This window comes from Cinclus cinclus, chromosome 6, assembly GCF_963662255.1.
Source record: "Cinclus cinclus chromosome 6, bCinCin1.1, whole genome shotgun sequence".
NCBI lineage: Eukaryota > Metazoa > Chordata > Aves > Passeriformes > Cinclidae > Cinclus > Cinclus cinclus.
This window is the reverse complement of record NC_085051.1, coordinates 10,410,353-10,426,125: the sequence shown is the minus strand read 5'-3', so window position 1 is coordinate 10,426,125 and position 15,773 is coordinate 10,410,353. Positions and strand designations below refer to the sequence as shown.

General features: G+C 50.9%; 1 protein-coding gene across 1 annotated transcript in view; it reads right to left on the bottom strand.

Annotated features, from left to right (window-relative positions):
- Positions 1 to 6,748: 6,748 nt before the first annotated feature.
- Positions 6,749 to 15,773, bottom strand: part of BAHD1 (bromo adjacent homology domain containing 1) — a 32,155-nt gene continuing 23,130 nt past the window's right edge. The window contains exons 3-7 of the mRNA XM_062495120.1: positions 14,010 to 14,371; positions 12,287 to 12,446; positions 11,296 to 11,372; positions 9,149 to 9,240; positions 6,749 to 6,977 (exon numbers count right to left, since the gene is read on the bottom strand). Coding sequence (XP_062351104.1) covers positions 6,788 to 6,977; positions 9,149 to 9,240; positions 11,296 to 11,372; positions 12,287 to 12,446; positions 14,010 to 14,371 — 881 coding nt within the window. The 3' untranslated portion in view covers positions 6,749 to 6,787. The remainder of the gene's footprint in view (positions 6,978 to 9,148; positions 9,241 to 11,295; positions 11,373 to 12,286; positions 12,447 to 14,009; positions 14,372 to 15,773) is intronic.

Here is a 15,773-nt window from a genome sequence, read left to right as displayed (position 1 = left end):
TTAAAAATGGATTAACTGCTCTCGCCGGAGGCTCTGACGGAGAAGCTGTCGGATCCCTATGGCAACGCCGTGCTCCAGGAGACCCCTCACTCTGTGCCAGCCCCTCACAGCTTCATCCTAGTTCAGGTATCCCCTTTATACCATCTCCAATTATTAATTATCACCTCCCACTATTAATTACAACCCTGAGGCCAGCACTGAGCACTGTGCCACAACTTCGTGCTGCCTCAGTGAGTCCCATCCCATATGGAATACATGAATATAGAGGTCGGACGCCTTTCCCAGCACACCTGGAAGTGCTCACCTGATTCCTCCTCTCTTCCCCTGACTTTTTGGGCTCCTTGGTTTCCTTTCGTTCCTAGTTTTGGCCTCAGTCTCTCACACTGCCACTCCCAACATGCTCTCAACATGTGTTCCAGGCTGGCATTTTGAATTTAAGGAAAATTCACACACAAAGGGATGATTTAGCTGGATTTTGGGGTTTTGCAGGAGGCTGAAGCAAAACAGTCCTGGCCAGTCCCTTAGCACAGTTCCTTTCCCAGGGGCCAGACAGGAATTACCTTTCTGCCAAGGGCTTCATTACAGGAAAGAGCCTCCAGGAATGTCCAGCTTGATGTTTCCAGAAAAATGTCTCCCTGCACTGCTGCTCCAAGACCCTGAGGTTTTGTGCACAGGGATGCAGCCATGGCAGGAGCAGCAGCTGGAGAAGAACATGAAAAGCTCAACCTCATTTTTATTCAGCTTTGAGTGACACAGGTAGTGCAGGAACCATTCCAAGAGTGATTCTGCGAGGCTGTGGCTGCTTTCCCATGGATGGAGCCTGTGCCAATGGAGCTGGGGGCTCCCTGTGCTGCCACCGCAGCATTTGGAGCAGCATAGAGCATAGAGTGAGAGCCAACGCTGGCACGCAGGGATTAGCAAGCAGTTATCCATTATCTCCCCTCAAGCCCCCAGCTCAGTGAGCCAAGTGTTTATCCCAGCTGGATGGGGTGAGAAAGGCACAGTAAAACGGAATTACCCACACTCAGGTCCCTGGAGGCACCAGGTTAAGGGGATGTGTATCCCTTTTCCCTGTGTGGCACCAACCCTGCCAGGGCTGGCTCTGCCACGGGTGATGGGACAAATTCCATGCCCAGTCCCTACACGGCTCCTCCATCGGCAGGGACGGAGCTGGGCGGTGCCGGAGAGCTCTGTCACGTTCATGTGACAGTCCCAACTGCTCAACTGCTCCCGTCTCTTAGCTCGCAGGGATTTGGGCAAAATTACAGCCTATTGTAATTAGCGGCATTAAAGCCGCGGTTAAATGCAAGCAGGAGCTCGTGGCTTTTTCTCCAGGTTGGAAGAGACTTCAGCCAGTCCTGGATGCTGCTCTGGATCTGCTTGGCTGGGACATGTGGGGAGTGAGGTGAGGAAGCCCCAAGAAGGCTCCCACAGCAGCACCAGGAGACCAGCTGGCACTTTCCCTGGAAAAAAAAGAGCTGCTCCAAAGTAGAACAAAAAGCCACACCAGCATCCCTGAATCTGCAAGACACTGCTGTGCTTCTCAAAGAATTAATTCCCAAAGGTCAGGATGCAATTTTCAACAGCTCCCACCCTCTCAGTGTGCTCATCCTGGTGCCCAAATCTTATCCAAAGCCTCTGGAACTGCCCACAGCCCCAGCACCCCAAATACCTCCTTCTCCCTGCAACTGCCTCAAGGCTCTATCACCTTCTGACACCACACATAGAAATGAGGGAAATGGGACACAGCAGGTTGGCTCTGCTAGGTACCTGAACCACTGCTTGTCATCAAAACCTGACAGGAGATGCCCAGCTGGCCAAAGCTGGGAGGGATTCCAATGGCCACACACGCCATGCTTTCCAACCAGTGAGCCCACGCCTTCCTTAAGCATGGGGGACTCCAAGGACAACCTGTGGCTAAAAGGACTCTGCCACAGTGGCAGCAGAACACTGCTGGCAGCATCAAGAGCAGTTTGCTGAATGTCAGATCCAGGAGAGCTGGATACGGCTCCGCGTGCCTCCCTCGGGTAGCAGATTTCAAGAGTAAATCCAATTTTGCTTGACATTAATCCCAACTTTTCAGCCTGCCACAGATTATCCTTTTGGTGACGGCTCACCATGCAGGAAGAGCAGGGACAGAAAAGCTTTTTCTTGCTTGTCTTTCCAAGGGACCTCTCTGAGGGAGCATCCAGACCCAGATACGCACCAGAGCTGGCTGTGGGTCACGTACAGGGGAAGGTTTCTCTTGCATTTCTGGCACCCACATCACTGGTGGCTCCCAGTAACCAAGTCACATTAAATCCAACTGGAAAATCTCAAATTGGTTCTTCAGCACAAATCCCAGGCCAAGGGGTTGGAAATATCATGCTCAGTGACCTTACACCAGCTCACAAATGTACATGTCCCTGGATGAGTTCCTTCTTCCCTTTGGGAGGAAAATTCCCTGATGAATTCACTTCAACACTGTGGTTTCCTTTTTCAGGAATTCTTTTTAGTTTGATCTTCTTCTCCAGGTATATGCTTCTGGCAGCTCCCTGCAAGAAGCTGTGCTGACAAGGCTGGGAGCAGGAAGCAAAAGGCAAGGATTCTCTAGCAAAATACCTAATCCTAGGAAGAAATTTAATCAGGAATTTAAGAACAGGTGTGATGCCAGCAGGGCTGCAAGGGGACAGGGACTGAGCATCCCCAGCTCATCTGATGGGTCCATCTCAATCTCCTGCTCAAGGTGACCTGGGAGTGAAAGATGCTGAAAATTTTTGGAAAGATGCAGCTGGGATCCAAAGGATTATCCAAGGGTTATGCATACAGTTCTGCCATGTCCAGCTCATCTGCATTTAGCCCACAAGCCACATGTGCCCCTCGGTCCATTCTCTGTAATTAGGAGCCTACTCCATATCAGATATTACTCTTTCCTTCTGCCCATTCTGTTCCCAGAACTCATCCCCTCCCTCCCCAGGTGTGCAAGCCCCAGGAAGGAGCAGAACATCTCAACATGGAATGGAAATTATGAAAGCCAAGGAGGAACCTGTGGGACAGCTCCAGAGGAGCCATGGCTCAGGACTGTGTAGGAATGGCTGTGTCACCACTCAGGGCCATGGGAGCTGCTTCCCCTGAGGAAGAGTGTGCAGGAGCCCGAACAATGCCCCTGCATGTGCCTGTGCCTTCAGCCTCACACCCCCTGGCCCTGTTGCCAGCTGGGAGCATTCCTGAACAGCTCTCACCTGCATGTGGCTGCAGACATTCCCATCAGGTACTCCTGATCCCACTATCCTGCTCCTCAAGCTGGTTATTTGACTCCTGTCTGCTCTCTTTCCCCTTGGAATCCTTCTGGCCGCTTGGGATGTCTGTGTAGATGGCTCGGCTATCAGACCTGCCCTCAGGGTGTGTGTGGCACTTGGTGCCACAGGGAGGGGACATGCAGATGGCAGAAGCTGGTGGAGACAGTGGTCCAAGTAAGATGCTTTTCCAAAGCAACATTCCTAAATGCTTCCTTCAGGGTTCCTAAAGCCTAGCTGCCACCACCACCTGCCCTGCCTGAACAGCAGACTCAAATATTCCACTGACAGCAGCTGTCAAGAGCAGATTGGAAAAAAGTCAGTCAATCCCTGCCTATCCTGCTGCCACTTGCTCTATTTCCACACAAAACCCAAGAGATCGCTCATCCCACAACCCTGAGCAGCCACATCTGCTCCCAAAGCACTCCTAACTTTTGCAACCACCAGGACCAGGCAGGAAGTTCATGCAGGAATGTGAAGAACAGTCCAGCACTGGTTTGTTTTGTTTTCTAAATCAATACAATTTTTCAAATTTATTTTTTAAGAATTACTTCTAATATATCTTTCTCACAGAAGAAGGGAATAGGGAATGTTCTCATTCCATCTGTAAACAATGAAATACAGATCTGGGAAACCAGGGAAGAGACACAAAAAAGTGCATTTTACAAAATTATCAACTAAAATATATTTTACATGTATTACGCTTCAATTTAAATTCTACCTACTGCATTTTTCAGTTTCAAAAAATATTTCCGTATCTAATAGATTAAAAAAGCAGGAAATCTTTTCATTAGGGATAAGACATTTCAGTTCATTTACATGCTGTTTGCACAACAGCATCAGCAACCACGTGAACCTCAATGTCCATGGCCTGAAGCAGATTCAGCATGAGAAAAGTCAGGTTTGTCCTCTCCAGAGCTGGACCGGAGCCCGTTATGGACCCAGGGCAAGGATAATTTCCCTGCTACCTGGAGAGGAGCCAGGACAAAGTGGGAGCAGGGGTGATGGGGCAGAAGGAGGAATTTCGTTGAGTTACTGTGGTTCCAAGGCTGGGTCTCACACCTGGGCCCAGCTGCAGCAGTGCTCCTGCTCACCTGGCTGGTGGGGTCTTGCAGCATTCCATGTCCAAAGCACTACCAGGGAAAAACGGCCATGGCAGCTCTCCTGGTTCAGTTTCAGGGGCAAAGGAATCCCCATGAAGTTAAACACATGGATTTAGGGTTTCCCATCACCTTCCACCCACTGTGGGGTGCAGCTGCTTTATACTCCCCCCACGTCTGGGCAGTTGCCATTCCCTCCATGTCATGGGCAGGAGCAGCTCCACTTTCCCAGTGTCCTCCCTCCCTGCTACAGGGGAAAACCACTTCATATCCTCTCCCAGAAGCATCAGAGACCACATTCTCCAACACCTCCTTGCAGCCCTTCATCTGAGTGTCCCCAAAGTGCCACCACTTCCCACCCCAACACAGGCCCACCACATCATTCCAAGAGACCCCCAGTGCCAAGCAAATTGTTCAGGAGAGATCTGGGCAATCCCTTTGACACCAACAATATCTTGAGGTATAAGTGAGAGAAGATGCTTCCTGACAATTCTTGCTTGCACACCTGGGATCCCCTTTCTTGGAGCTGGGTGTCCTCCCTGGGCTGTGCAGGTGGGAACAAACAGGGATTTTCCAGCAGGAGTCATCCACCAGCTGCAGAGAGATGCCTGCCTGCTGCAGTGGGTGCCAGACCTTGTCATTCCCTCAAGCCATTGCCTCCAGACACATTCCCCTCTTTGGTATGTAGAGCAAATCTCTGGAGAACTCCTGTGTGCCTGAACTATTCCATGTGAGGAACTGGATGCCATGGGTTTTCTCTTCAGGCTGGGGAGGTGTGTGGCCACTGGAGCAAGGTGACAATCCCTGCATCCCCAGGGAGTACAGGGAATGCTGCTTCCACTGATGGAAAATTAAAGCAGAATGGACACTTCCACCATGGAACACAAGTTCAGAAGCCCCAAAGGACTGGGAAAACGCAGATCCCTCATTTCAGTGAGCAGTTTCAGCCAGCAGGAATGTGGGTGGCACAGGGTTGGTTCTGCTGGACGTTAGTGCAATCTCGGGCTAGGCTCCCAGCCTGGTGCAGTGATTCCCCAGGATATGACACTGTCCTTTGGTTTGTTTTGGAATTAACTCTAAGTTAGCATTGAGATAAACTAAGGTCTGTCTGGGATCTAAGGTCTGTCTGTGATCTGTACAGGTAAGGCAAGAGGCAGGACCTGCGGGGCTCACATGGTCCATGCGACCCTCTCCTGATGCTCAGGTCCTTTCAGGAGCCACAAAGCCACTTTGGTGAGCTTGCTCGGACACCAGGATGAATTTGGAGGAGAGGCTGCTGATGGCTTCAACAGCACTCCCAGGATCAGGACAGGCACATGGGGAAGGAATTTTAAAATGCCAAAATCACGCAAGAAACGGGTTTGTCACTTCCCCCTCTGGCTTCTTCCCACTGCAGACACACAGGGATAAGCAGGGTCTGTAAACGACATTACAGGAAACAAACTGGGAAGAAAGAGAAAATCCAGGGCCCCCTGAGCCATCAGAGGAAGAGCAACACTCAGAAGAGGAAACACAGTTCTCCCCAGCAGAGCCCACTTTGTGAGCTCCAAGCTTCCAAGCGACGTGTGCCGCTGAGTGCTGGGCCTTGGGAATGGGGAATAGGATCCTGTGGGCTCAGTCAGGACACCTGGGGCAGGACCAGCTCTAACCCTACACTGGGGTGTGACACCTGCCATCTTGCCAGCCCCCTCTGCTTCACCATGGAGCAGGCTCCAAGCCCCAGCCTAGGTGGTGAATCATGGAGCAGTGAGGTGAGGGAAAAGACAAGGGAGAACAGGGGTCACCTCTTCCCCTGATGGAGCGACACCTATCCAAGCATGACACAAGGAAGGCCACTCTGCACCCAGGCAGCTCCCAAAGCTGTATTTTGAAGAAGCTCTCACCATGGGAATCTTCAGAGTCTGTCCTGTGGGATCAAGGAGACTCTCCTGTGCTCTGCCAAGAACTGGGCTCAGTTCAGGGCCCAAAAATCACCAACTGTCCCAGCCAGACTCAACAAACACTGCACTGCCACATCCCTCCTGCACCTTTCCACCATTCCCCCAGCCATGGCTCTGCATTACTTCCTGGCTTTTATCCCCTGCAAACCCTCCCAAACAGATGCAGCTCTACATACATATATAGATATAGATTTACTTATGCAAATCCCTATATCTATATACATAGATTTATTTTTTACGTATATATTTTCATTTATGCTTTTAACGAAGTGCTGTGCTTTCAACTGCTGCCTCCCTCCACGGGCTCCGCTCCTCGCATGCTCCCGAGTCCCAGGACGGAGCGCTGGGCGCTCCCACCTGCAGCAGCATGAGGTGGGTGAGAGTGCACAGGCGTCCCAGGTGTCCCAGGTGTCCCAGGCCACAGGCGCTCCGGTACTGCCTGCTCCCGCCGCGCTCCGACGGAAGGGCTGTGCTACTGTGGGTTCTTCAGGATGCGCCCGTGCCGGAAGTCATAGACGTGACGACAGAGGAAAACCAGCTCGGGGTCCGTGTCCTCGGGCACCTTGCGGTGTGGAGGGGTGGAATATTCCTCCGAGGGAGGAACCATGATGGTTTTCCTGCCCGGAATCCCTTCAACTCGACGCTTTGCCAAGGCACAAAATCTGCAGGGTAAGCACATCGGAAGAGTTATCAGAGGATCCTGGAATGCTTCGGGATGGAAGGGATATTAAGGCTCATCCAGTCCCATCCCCTGCCAAGGCCAGGAACCTTTCACTAGGTTTCACCTTTCACTAGCCCAGGTTGCTCCAAGCCCCATCCAACCCAGCCTTGGACACTGCCAGGAATGGGGCAGCCACAGCTGCTTTGAGCCAAGGCCTCACCACCCTCATATGGAAGAATTTATTCCTAATATCCCACTTATCCCTGCCCTTTGGCAGTGTGAAGCCAGTCCCCCTTGTCCTGGCACTCCAGGCCCTTGTAAACAGTCTTCTCCATTTTTCCTAGGCTCCTTCGAGGTACTGGAAGGGATAATTAGGTCATTCCAAAGCCTTCACTTTTTCAGGATGTACAATCCCTATTCTCTCAGCCTTTCCTCATAGGAGAGGTGCTCCATCCCTCTGATCAACCTGATGGCCTCCTCTGGACTCGCTCCAACAGGTCCGTGCCCTTGCTGTGCTGGGAACCATGAACTCATTCCCTCTCCTGCTGCCTGTATCCTGCTGGGAGCCACAACTGCAGCTGCTGGAGGATAAGGGGAAGGGAAGGAATGTGGACAAAGCTTTTTTCAAAGAGAACTCCTGCAGGAAGCAACACAAGTGGATATCGTATAGCACCAAAGATTATACCAATTAACCACCTTGTTTTTACTGCTTTGGCCTCGTTTTTGTTAGTTAGCCCTTAATAAATGCTTTTGCACTGATCTTTAGGAAATCAAAGAATTCAGGATTCCTTCAGGGAACATCTCTCAAAAGTGACCTGACCCACAAGACCATGAAAAAATTCCTGCCCATAGCTGTTCCAGAAGACTGGGGTGTTAGAATAGAAAGGAACTGCTTTGATCCAAAGCTTGGGGATGGGGGATTTCGTTTGGTTTGTTATTGTTGGGTTAGGTTGGTATTTTTTTTTGTTTGTTTGGGGTTTTTGTTTTAGTGTCCTCAAAAGAAAGATCAAAACTCAGCTTCCAAAGAGTTTGTATACACCAGTTTGTTTTTAGAAATTCCAAGAGCAGAGCCCTGAGCAAGGAGCAGGCTGAGGAGGAGGCCTCAGGCACACCCTCTGGGGCAGGGCTGCACTGACCATGAGATGAACCCAGCAAAACTGAGGAGATTTAAAGCACTGGTTTGCATTATGGGTCTGTGACCATTCAATCCCTATTCTCCTTCAGCCCTATGTATCCATCACAGGACGGCAGGCTGGAATATGGATGCTGGGAAGTTCTTACTGGCAAAGCTGCAATTCAATCAGCAAGAGCTCAACTATAACAGCCAGATTCACTGCTCCAAGGGGTGCTGCTGCCAAAACCCCAGGATCTGGTGTCCAGCACAAACACTGGCAACTTGTATCAGCAGGTTTTTTGGTAGTCTGGCACCCATGTCTCACAACGAATGGATATATAAGATCTCTTCCTAGCTCACTCAGTTTTTAGCTCCAAGCTCCACATTTTCCTGCACGCCTGTTCCTGTCTCCCTTGAAACCACAGGCAGTGGTCATGCAAGCATCAGTATTTGGAAGTCCCTTGAGAGGAGCACAGGAGGTTGGGGAAGGGCTTGGAGCACCAGGAGTGGCTGAGGGGGCTCAGCCTAGAGAAAGGAGGCTCATGGGGGATTTTCTGGCTCTCCACAACTCCCTGACAAGAGGGTACATCCAGAGACCATCAGGCTCTGCTCCCAGGGAACAAGGGACAGGTTGAGAGAAAGCAGCCTCAAGTTGCACCAGGGGAGGTTTAGGTTGGATGCTGGGAAAAATCCTGCAGGGAAACGGTGGTCAGGCAGTGGTGGAGTGACCATTCCTTGAGGGATTTAAAAGCTGTGTGGATGTGGCACTTGGGGACATGGGCCAGTGGTGGCCTTGGCAGTTCCAGGGGAACAGCTAGACTCGATGGTCTTAAGGGTCTTTTCCAACCCAAACAATTCCATGATCCTACAGAATCCAGACATGTAATGGATCTGGAGCGGGGGAAGCCCCCAGCCTGCAGCAATGCAAGTGTCACTACCCCAGCTCCAGCCACAGCAAAGCCCGCAGCGCTGGGACAGCTGGGCTGGGTGGAAAGGGTGAGAGAGGCTGGAGGCAGGGGGACGTTTGGGAAGTGCAGCAGGTTCAGAGCTCCACCTACCTGCAGTACTCTGCGAAGGTCAGGACGTAGCATTTCTCCTCGATGCAGGCGACGCTGTTCTCGTCCTGGTGCCGCGAGGCGAAGATCTCATTCTGTGCGAGGAGGGGAGGGGACAGGTCACCCAGCTGGCCCCGAGCCCCGGGAGGCACGGCCAGCTCCACACCCTTACCCACCCAGAGAGGGAAAGGTGAGCTCTGCACCTTCACCCATCACCTTAAGGTGGAGTCACCAAAGCATGCCCACGGTGAATACTCTTCCGAGCCAGTGTCCCACATAACCCAGGCACCTGCCACGTGCTCTGTGCACCACATTTTTATCCAGCAACAGTGAGCAAAGCAGTGATTCTCCCACCACTTGACCCTGCCCAGCACATGTTGTGAGACCCAGTGCCCCAATCTCACATCAATTTCCAATGCCACAAAGCTCTTCAGCAGCAAGGCCATGGCTGGCTGCATCCCTTGGTCTCCCCTTTCCTCCTGGATTCTCTAATCCATCTTTATATCAAAACTTAAGGAAACCCTTCTTGTCCAATCACTTCCACATCCCAATTCAATTGAAAAGGCTGGCTTAGTGAGAGAAGTAGCAATAGCCATTTTCAGAATTATGGAATAGAACCCTGGAATGCTTTGGGTTGTTAGGGACCTTAAGGATTATCTCATTCCACCCCCTGCCATGGGCAGGGACACCTTCCACTAGACCAGGTTGCTTCAAGCCCCATCCAACCTGGCCTTGAAGACATCCAAGGAAGAGCAGCCACAACCTCTATTGGCAAACTTCTCTCCAATTTTTCACAGGGTAATTTAGGGAACTTGGCTCTGCAGCAGGCAGGATTGGTTACACCCAGTGTAACCTGGATGGAGGCACTGAGAAGAATTTCAGGTATGGTTAGATCAGCAGAGATAATCTCTGGGAACATGGATGCCCTGCACAAGTCCGGAAGCATTTCCTGCAGGCTCCATTTCTGCTTTGCTGGAAGGGAAAACTCACAAAAGGGTGAACGTCTGTGGACAGGGTTGATCAGGGATACTGGGAATGCCACACCTGCCTTCTCTGCACCTTGGGGTTCTGGTTTACTCCTTGAGTTAAAACTACCTGAGTCACCCTGGCAAGCCTGGCCCAGCCCTCAACCCAAGCTCTCTCTTGTTTCAAGAACTGTGTAATTTAAGTGGGTTTGCGGGTTAATTCCTCCCGGCATTCTCCCTGGAGTGAAATGCAACTGGATACACTCACCTTCCATCTATAAAGTGCCACATTTTGGTTTAGAAACTCACCTGTGCCCTGCAAGCAAGGCAGTTACAATTCCCTGGCTCCTCCTGAGTCCTGCTCTCAAACCCTCCCTCCCTTTTAATTTAAAAAAGTAACAGAAATTAAGAAAGCACCAAGTGTTTAAAATTGGGCTGAACACAGCAGTGAAATCCTCATTCCCAGTTAAAACCAGCTTGTTCTGTCACCCAACACAAGCCCATGCAAAGCAGAGCAAGGCGTGAAGTTACAGTGATTCACACATTTTTTTCTTTAAAAAGCAACTCTATTATCCTGGCACAGCATCCTCAAGTCAGACTTTAGTTATCACCATAAATCTATGCAGGGCAAGGATGATGCATCCACGTTTTTTAGTACAAAGCTAGCACGTTTTTAGAGTTTAAGAAGCAGATTAAGGGTTTTATTAAAAGGCAGCACATGACACAGGCACTCCAGTTTCCTGCAAAATGGCAGCAGGAGCTTTGCATCAGGCTCTGCAGTCCTGTAGGAATTAGAAGATGCTTTTGGAAAGGTGTCTGATCTTGATTCAGTATAAACTTATTCTTCTTTATTCTTAAGGTAACAGTCAAAATTACTTTTTACTTAATATGTGGAATTCTCTCCGATTAAAGGGATAAACATCAACACTCAGTTTCTGTTAGAGCCTCCACGTAAGGAACTCAGCAGCGTTTGTAAGAGCCCAGAGTTTCTCCACAGGACAATAAATCTGGGGGAAAAGCCCAACTGCAGGACACTATCACTCAACACATCTGGCAACAGCTGCATCACAGCCAAGAATGCTTTGCTGTACTCAGCTTGAGGCCACCCAGGAATGCAGGGAGATATTGGGGGCAGCCCCCTCTTCCTGCAGGAGCCCGGGATGCCCTGCTCCGATCAGGACTCACCTGGTGCATGCTGGGGTTGCGGCCTCCCTGAGTGTGCTCTGGTCTGTAATACCACAGGAGACTCATCATCAGCTCCCCTGCAACAACAGGGATTAAAACAAGTCAAGCCTCAGCCTTCTCCAGGTTCCTCCTGCTGCTCCATCCCCTTCATTCCCACAGCGCTCACGGAGAGGCAGCTGTGGCTGATAAATATTTCATGCTGAACTAGGTGTCCTTTTGTTACAGCAAGAAGCTGCATGGAGTTGGTCATGTTGCTTTTCCACTACACATTCACCTCCTTCTACTCAGGTTACAACATCCCAAAGAAGGCACAAAAAACTCTCCAAAGATTCAAAAATCTAATGTTTGCATCTGAAAAAAGACTCCATCCAGCACACAAGCTGGGAAAGATGCTCGTCCAAAGGTGGAAACTTGCAGCATTGATTCCCAGGTTCAGGGCAGAATTGCTGCTGCACTGACACAACCACAATGGGCCTCACCACACCTCGATTTATATCTTTTACACAGAATTTTTGGGGATTCTTTCCCCCCTTTTTAAGCACAACCTCTACTTTAAAACATTTGGCTCAGCATCCCTGGCTTAAGACCTCACCCTAAGTCCCCACAACCCCCATCCCCAGCTCTGCTGGGGTCCATCAGAGCTGCTACAGAAGAGCCCTGTTCCCACCAGCTCCCAGACCAGATGTTGGATTGGAGCAAACAGCAGCTCCCCTGACGTTTGAGCAATGAAATAATACGGGAGAGGGCTGCTAAGACGGGCACTTGGCAAATATTACACGCATTCACATCCAGGAAGATTTCCATTTATCAGCCCCAGACGAGTGATTAAGAAGCATTTCAATTCCTGCAACAATCCAAATGGAAGCCACGGCGCTAATCTCCTCTCCACCACCCTGGTACCCTAACCAGCCTGCTGCTCTCCTGAGATGCATCCCTTTTGAGCACATACACACACACACACACACACACACAGACTCTCCTGGCACAGTACCTGTCTTGGGGTCCTCCCAGAGTGCAGAGATCTTGGCGACGTAGGGCATGGATTTCTTGCGGGGCCCGGATTTGAGGAGCACGGTGTCCCGCACCCGGATGATCTCCCCGTCCCTCTCCACAGCCTGGTAGCTCTTGCGCATGGCCGGCTCCGGCTCGTTCTGCACACACAGGAACAAGAACAAACCCAGTGAATGGGCAAAGGGTGACTTTGTGGTTCTCCTCCATAGTGAGAATGAAGCGGCTCACCAGGGGGACAGCACATCTCACAAAAGCCCTAATTGCTGAAATTAATACTCTTACTTCAAATTAAAAAACACTCGCTCCTTCCATTCTGCATGCAAAACCACAGTCTCCAGGAGAATCACCTTTCCACCTGCTCACCTGGAGGTTTGTTTTTCCTTCCCATTCAAAGGCACCAAAAACTAGGTGCGTTTTGAACGCTGTTTCTCTGATACAAATATGGTAAAAAAACAATAAAACATGAAATATTTGACATAAGCAGGGCAGGGAGTGGCAGGGAGGCCGTGGCACAAAACCTTCCTTAGCAGGACTGCCAATGATTCCTTTCTACCCTCTGACAGTACAAAATAATCACTTTTGCGACTATGAACCAGGAGTTTTTAGTTTGCTTTTGCTCTCAGTTTCATTTCAGAAGGCCTGAGCAGGATGGTTTAACCTCCTGCCAGATCTCCCAGGCAGGATTTGAAGCATCTTCAGGAGATTAACGCCTCGCTGCTCCTTTGGGGTGTGACAGCCTGAGGGATGGATGCACAAGGCCAGTCCCTGGCCTTGACAGGTTTCATTCTGGCATAGTCCTTGGCACCTGGACACAGTCCCAATGGCTAAAGCTCCAAAACCTGCCCTGGCTGCTGCTCTCAGTAGCCCGAGGTTGTGCCACCACACCAATCAGCAGCACAGATCCTGCCTGGACCATGGCCCTCCTTCCTCCTGACATCTACTGCACAGCAATGCCTTGTCCCACCTTCCCAGACACCACGTGAGGCCCATTTCAAGCTCTTATGCTTTAATAAGATGAAGGATATTGCCTTCTCTCGCAATTGAAGTGGACTTGACTGGAGCTAATTGAATTCTCTGGCAGGAAATCTCCCATCTTACAGGAACCAGTCTCTGTCCCTGAATGCAACAAATGGGAAACTACAGACAGGAAATCCCTGGAGGAACAACCGGCTGTGCCACCGTGACAAGTTACAAGAAAGGGGATTTTGGGTGCTAGAAAAATTCCATTGGGGAGCCTTCATACTGTTTCAATCCTCTGTGCTCTGAGAGAACCTTGTGGGGCTAATAGACACCCTAAGTGAGAGCCACCTTACAAGAGCTGCCTCTAGACCTGCTCCTCATAACTGAGGCTACAACAACCCTCCGCTTCTCAGACAGGTTTGACCTACCCAGGAGCAATCAGCTGGAGCATAGGATAGACTCCCACGTGCCTCAGGTGCCACCCTTGTACATGCCAGAGCTGGGAGGATCCGTCACCTTTCAGCTGAGGCCAGCACAGGAGCAGCAGGTTCTCCTCCCCTCCCAAACCACACCGTGCAAGGTAACACCAGGGCACACAGACAACAGAGCCAGCAGCGCCTCTGCTCCTATCGGAATTTCACCGAAACAGCACCTAGTGACCATTTCCAGCCAGAAGTGAGCCCCACGACTCCCAGGCCTTCATGGCAGCTGTTCCCACCCAGACCCAGCCCTCAGACACCTACCACAACGTAGACAGCCTTCTCACAGGCCGTGCCCACAGGGATCCAGCCGTTGGTGGCTCTGCGCCGGCTGATCCGCTGCTGCTTGGGGTGGGAATGGCCTCCTGCCGCTTTGCTGTTGGAGGCGTGCAGGCAGCCCGGAGTATTCCTCAGCCCAGACTTGGAGCCGCTGGGAGGCTTGGAGCTCTGAGGACATTCTCGGGCCATGGTCTGAGGGTCAGAGTTGGGGGTCTGCAGGTGAGGAACGGGCTCTGCAGCCGGCGGCACGCTGGGCACGGGACATCCTGAGAGCGGGTGGGCAGGCGACGCGGGGTGTCCTGCCACTGGGATTGTGAGGTTCAGCTGGTCCAGAGACTTGCAGCCTTCTAAGGGAAGGGAAGAAATGAGTCATGGATCTCATCTGGAACATAAAGCATACATAGCCGGGACTGTCCCACACCACGGCCGCTTTTGCCCGAAATCCCCTTTATTGCATTACAGCTGTAAAGACTCTCCAGGCTGTAATTTCATTCTGCACTGTCACTGGATTGTAAAAGCAAAGCCATTTCCGAGCCTGCGTGTTCCGGTGCTCCGCCGATGACACTGCACCACAACAAACCCATCTGAATCCCCAGTAATGCCAGCCAGGAATACACACAAGGCTGGCCAGTGTCCAAAGCAGTTCCAGCCTGTCAATATGCATAAAAGAAATAAAAGGCTTATCGAAACAATGGGAAGGATTAAATCACACTGCCAAAAGCAGCCAGCTTCTTTCAGAAAGCCAAATTCTACTAATCAGGGAAAATAGAGAAGATTCTCCAAATTAAGTCCAGAAAGATGAAACAAGGTGGAACACAACTACAAGATGCTGCACCCTCAGCAAAACCATGTCCCTGCAGCAGACACGGGAACCTCAGCAGGTTGGAATTTGGCTGATGCTGCCTCTCAGAGCATCCCAGAAATTCCTTGCTCCACTCAGGAGTCACAAACAAGCCTCAACCCAGGTCAGTGCAAAAACCAGTTGTAACTATGCCCTATCAGCAGGAAAAGAGCTCCTGGACAGTATATGATGCAGTCCTGTTCTCTAAACCTGAGACTGTGCTTTTTGGAGTGACCAAAGGACAGCTCCAGTCAGGCTCCAGGAGATGCCTCAGACCAGAGTGTACAAATCTGAAGGGAAAATTCCATCCAAAGCCACTCAGCTCCAGCCAAAGAACTGCTTGGGACCCCTTGCAGAGACAGGAAGTTGTTCTCTCCTGCCTCCCACCTTACGCTCCCCAAGGGCTGCAGCCGAGCTACTGTGGAGCTGTGAGTGTGAAGGATGTCACAGATCATCATCATCACTGATCAATAAAACAATTAATCAAATCAACACCAAGTAGCAAATGCCACAGGAATCCCCAAGAAGGTCCGGACATCAGGATGCAGGCACTGGAAGGCACAGGACACATAAAGCAAGAAATCACCTCTCAGGTACTTTACTTACAAATGCAGCTTTTAAGCTTGAGCTAGAGCAGGATGAAGCTTCACAGAGATCTCTACTGAACGTCAGAGCCCTGGTGCAGAGCTGGTCTTGGTGGCACCCCTGGCACTCCTTCCTTGGTCACACACACTTCCAGCCTCTCTGATGGCACTGGAACTAAAGCAGCTCTCACAGCCTGTCCCAGCTCCTTCTCACCACTCTGCTTCCACACTGCCCAACCACCACCCAAGATCACAGCCCAGTCCCCAGATTTGTACCACACAGACACTGATATTTCCCTATAAACACCTGGAAGACACCAAATC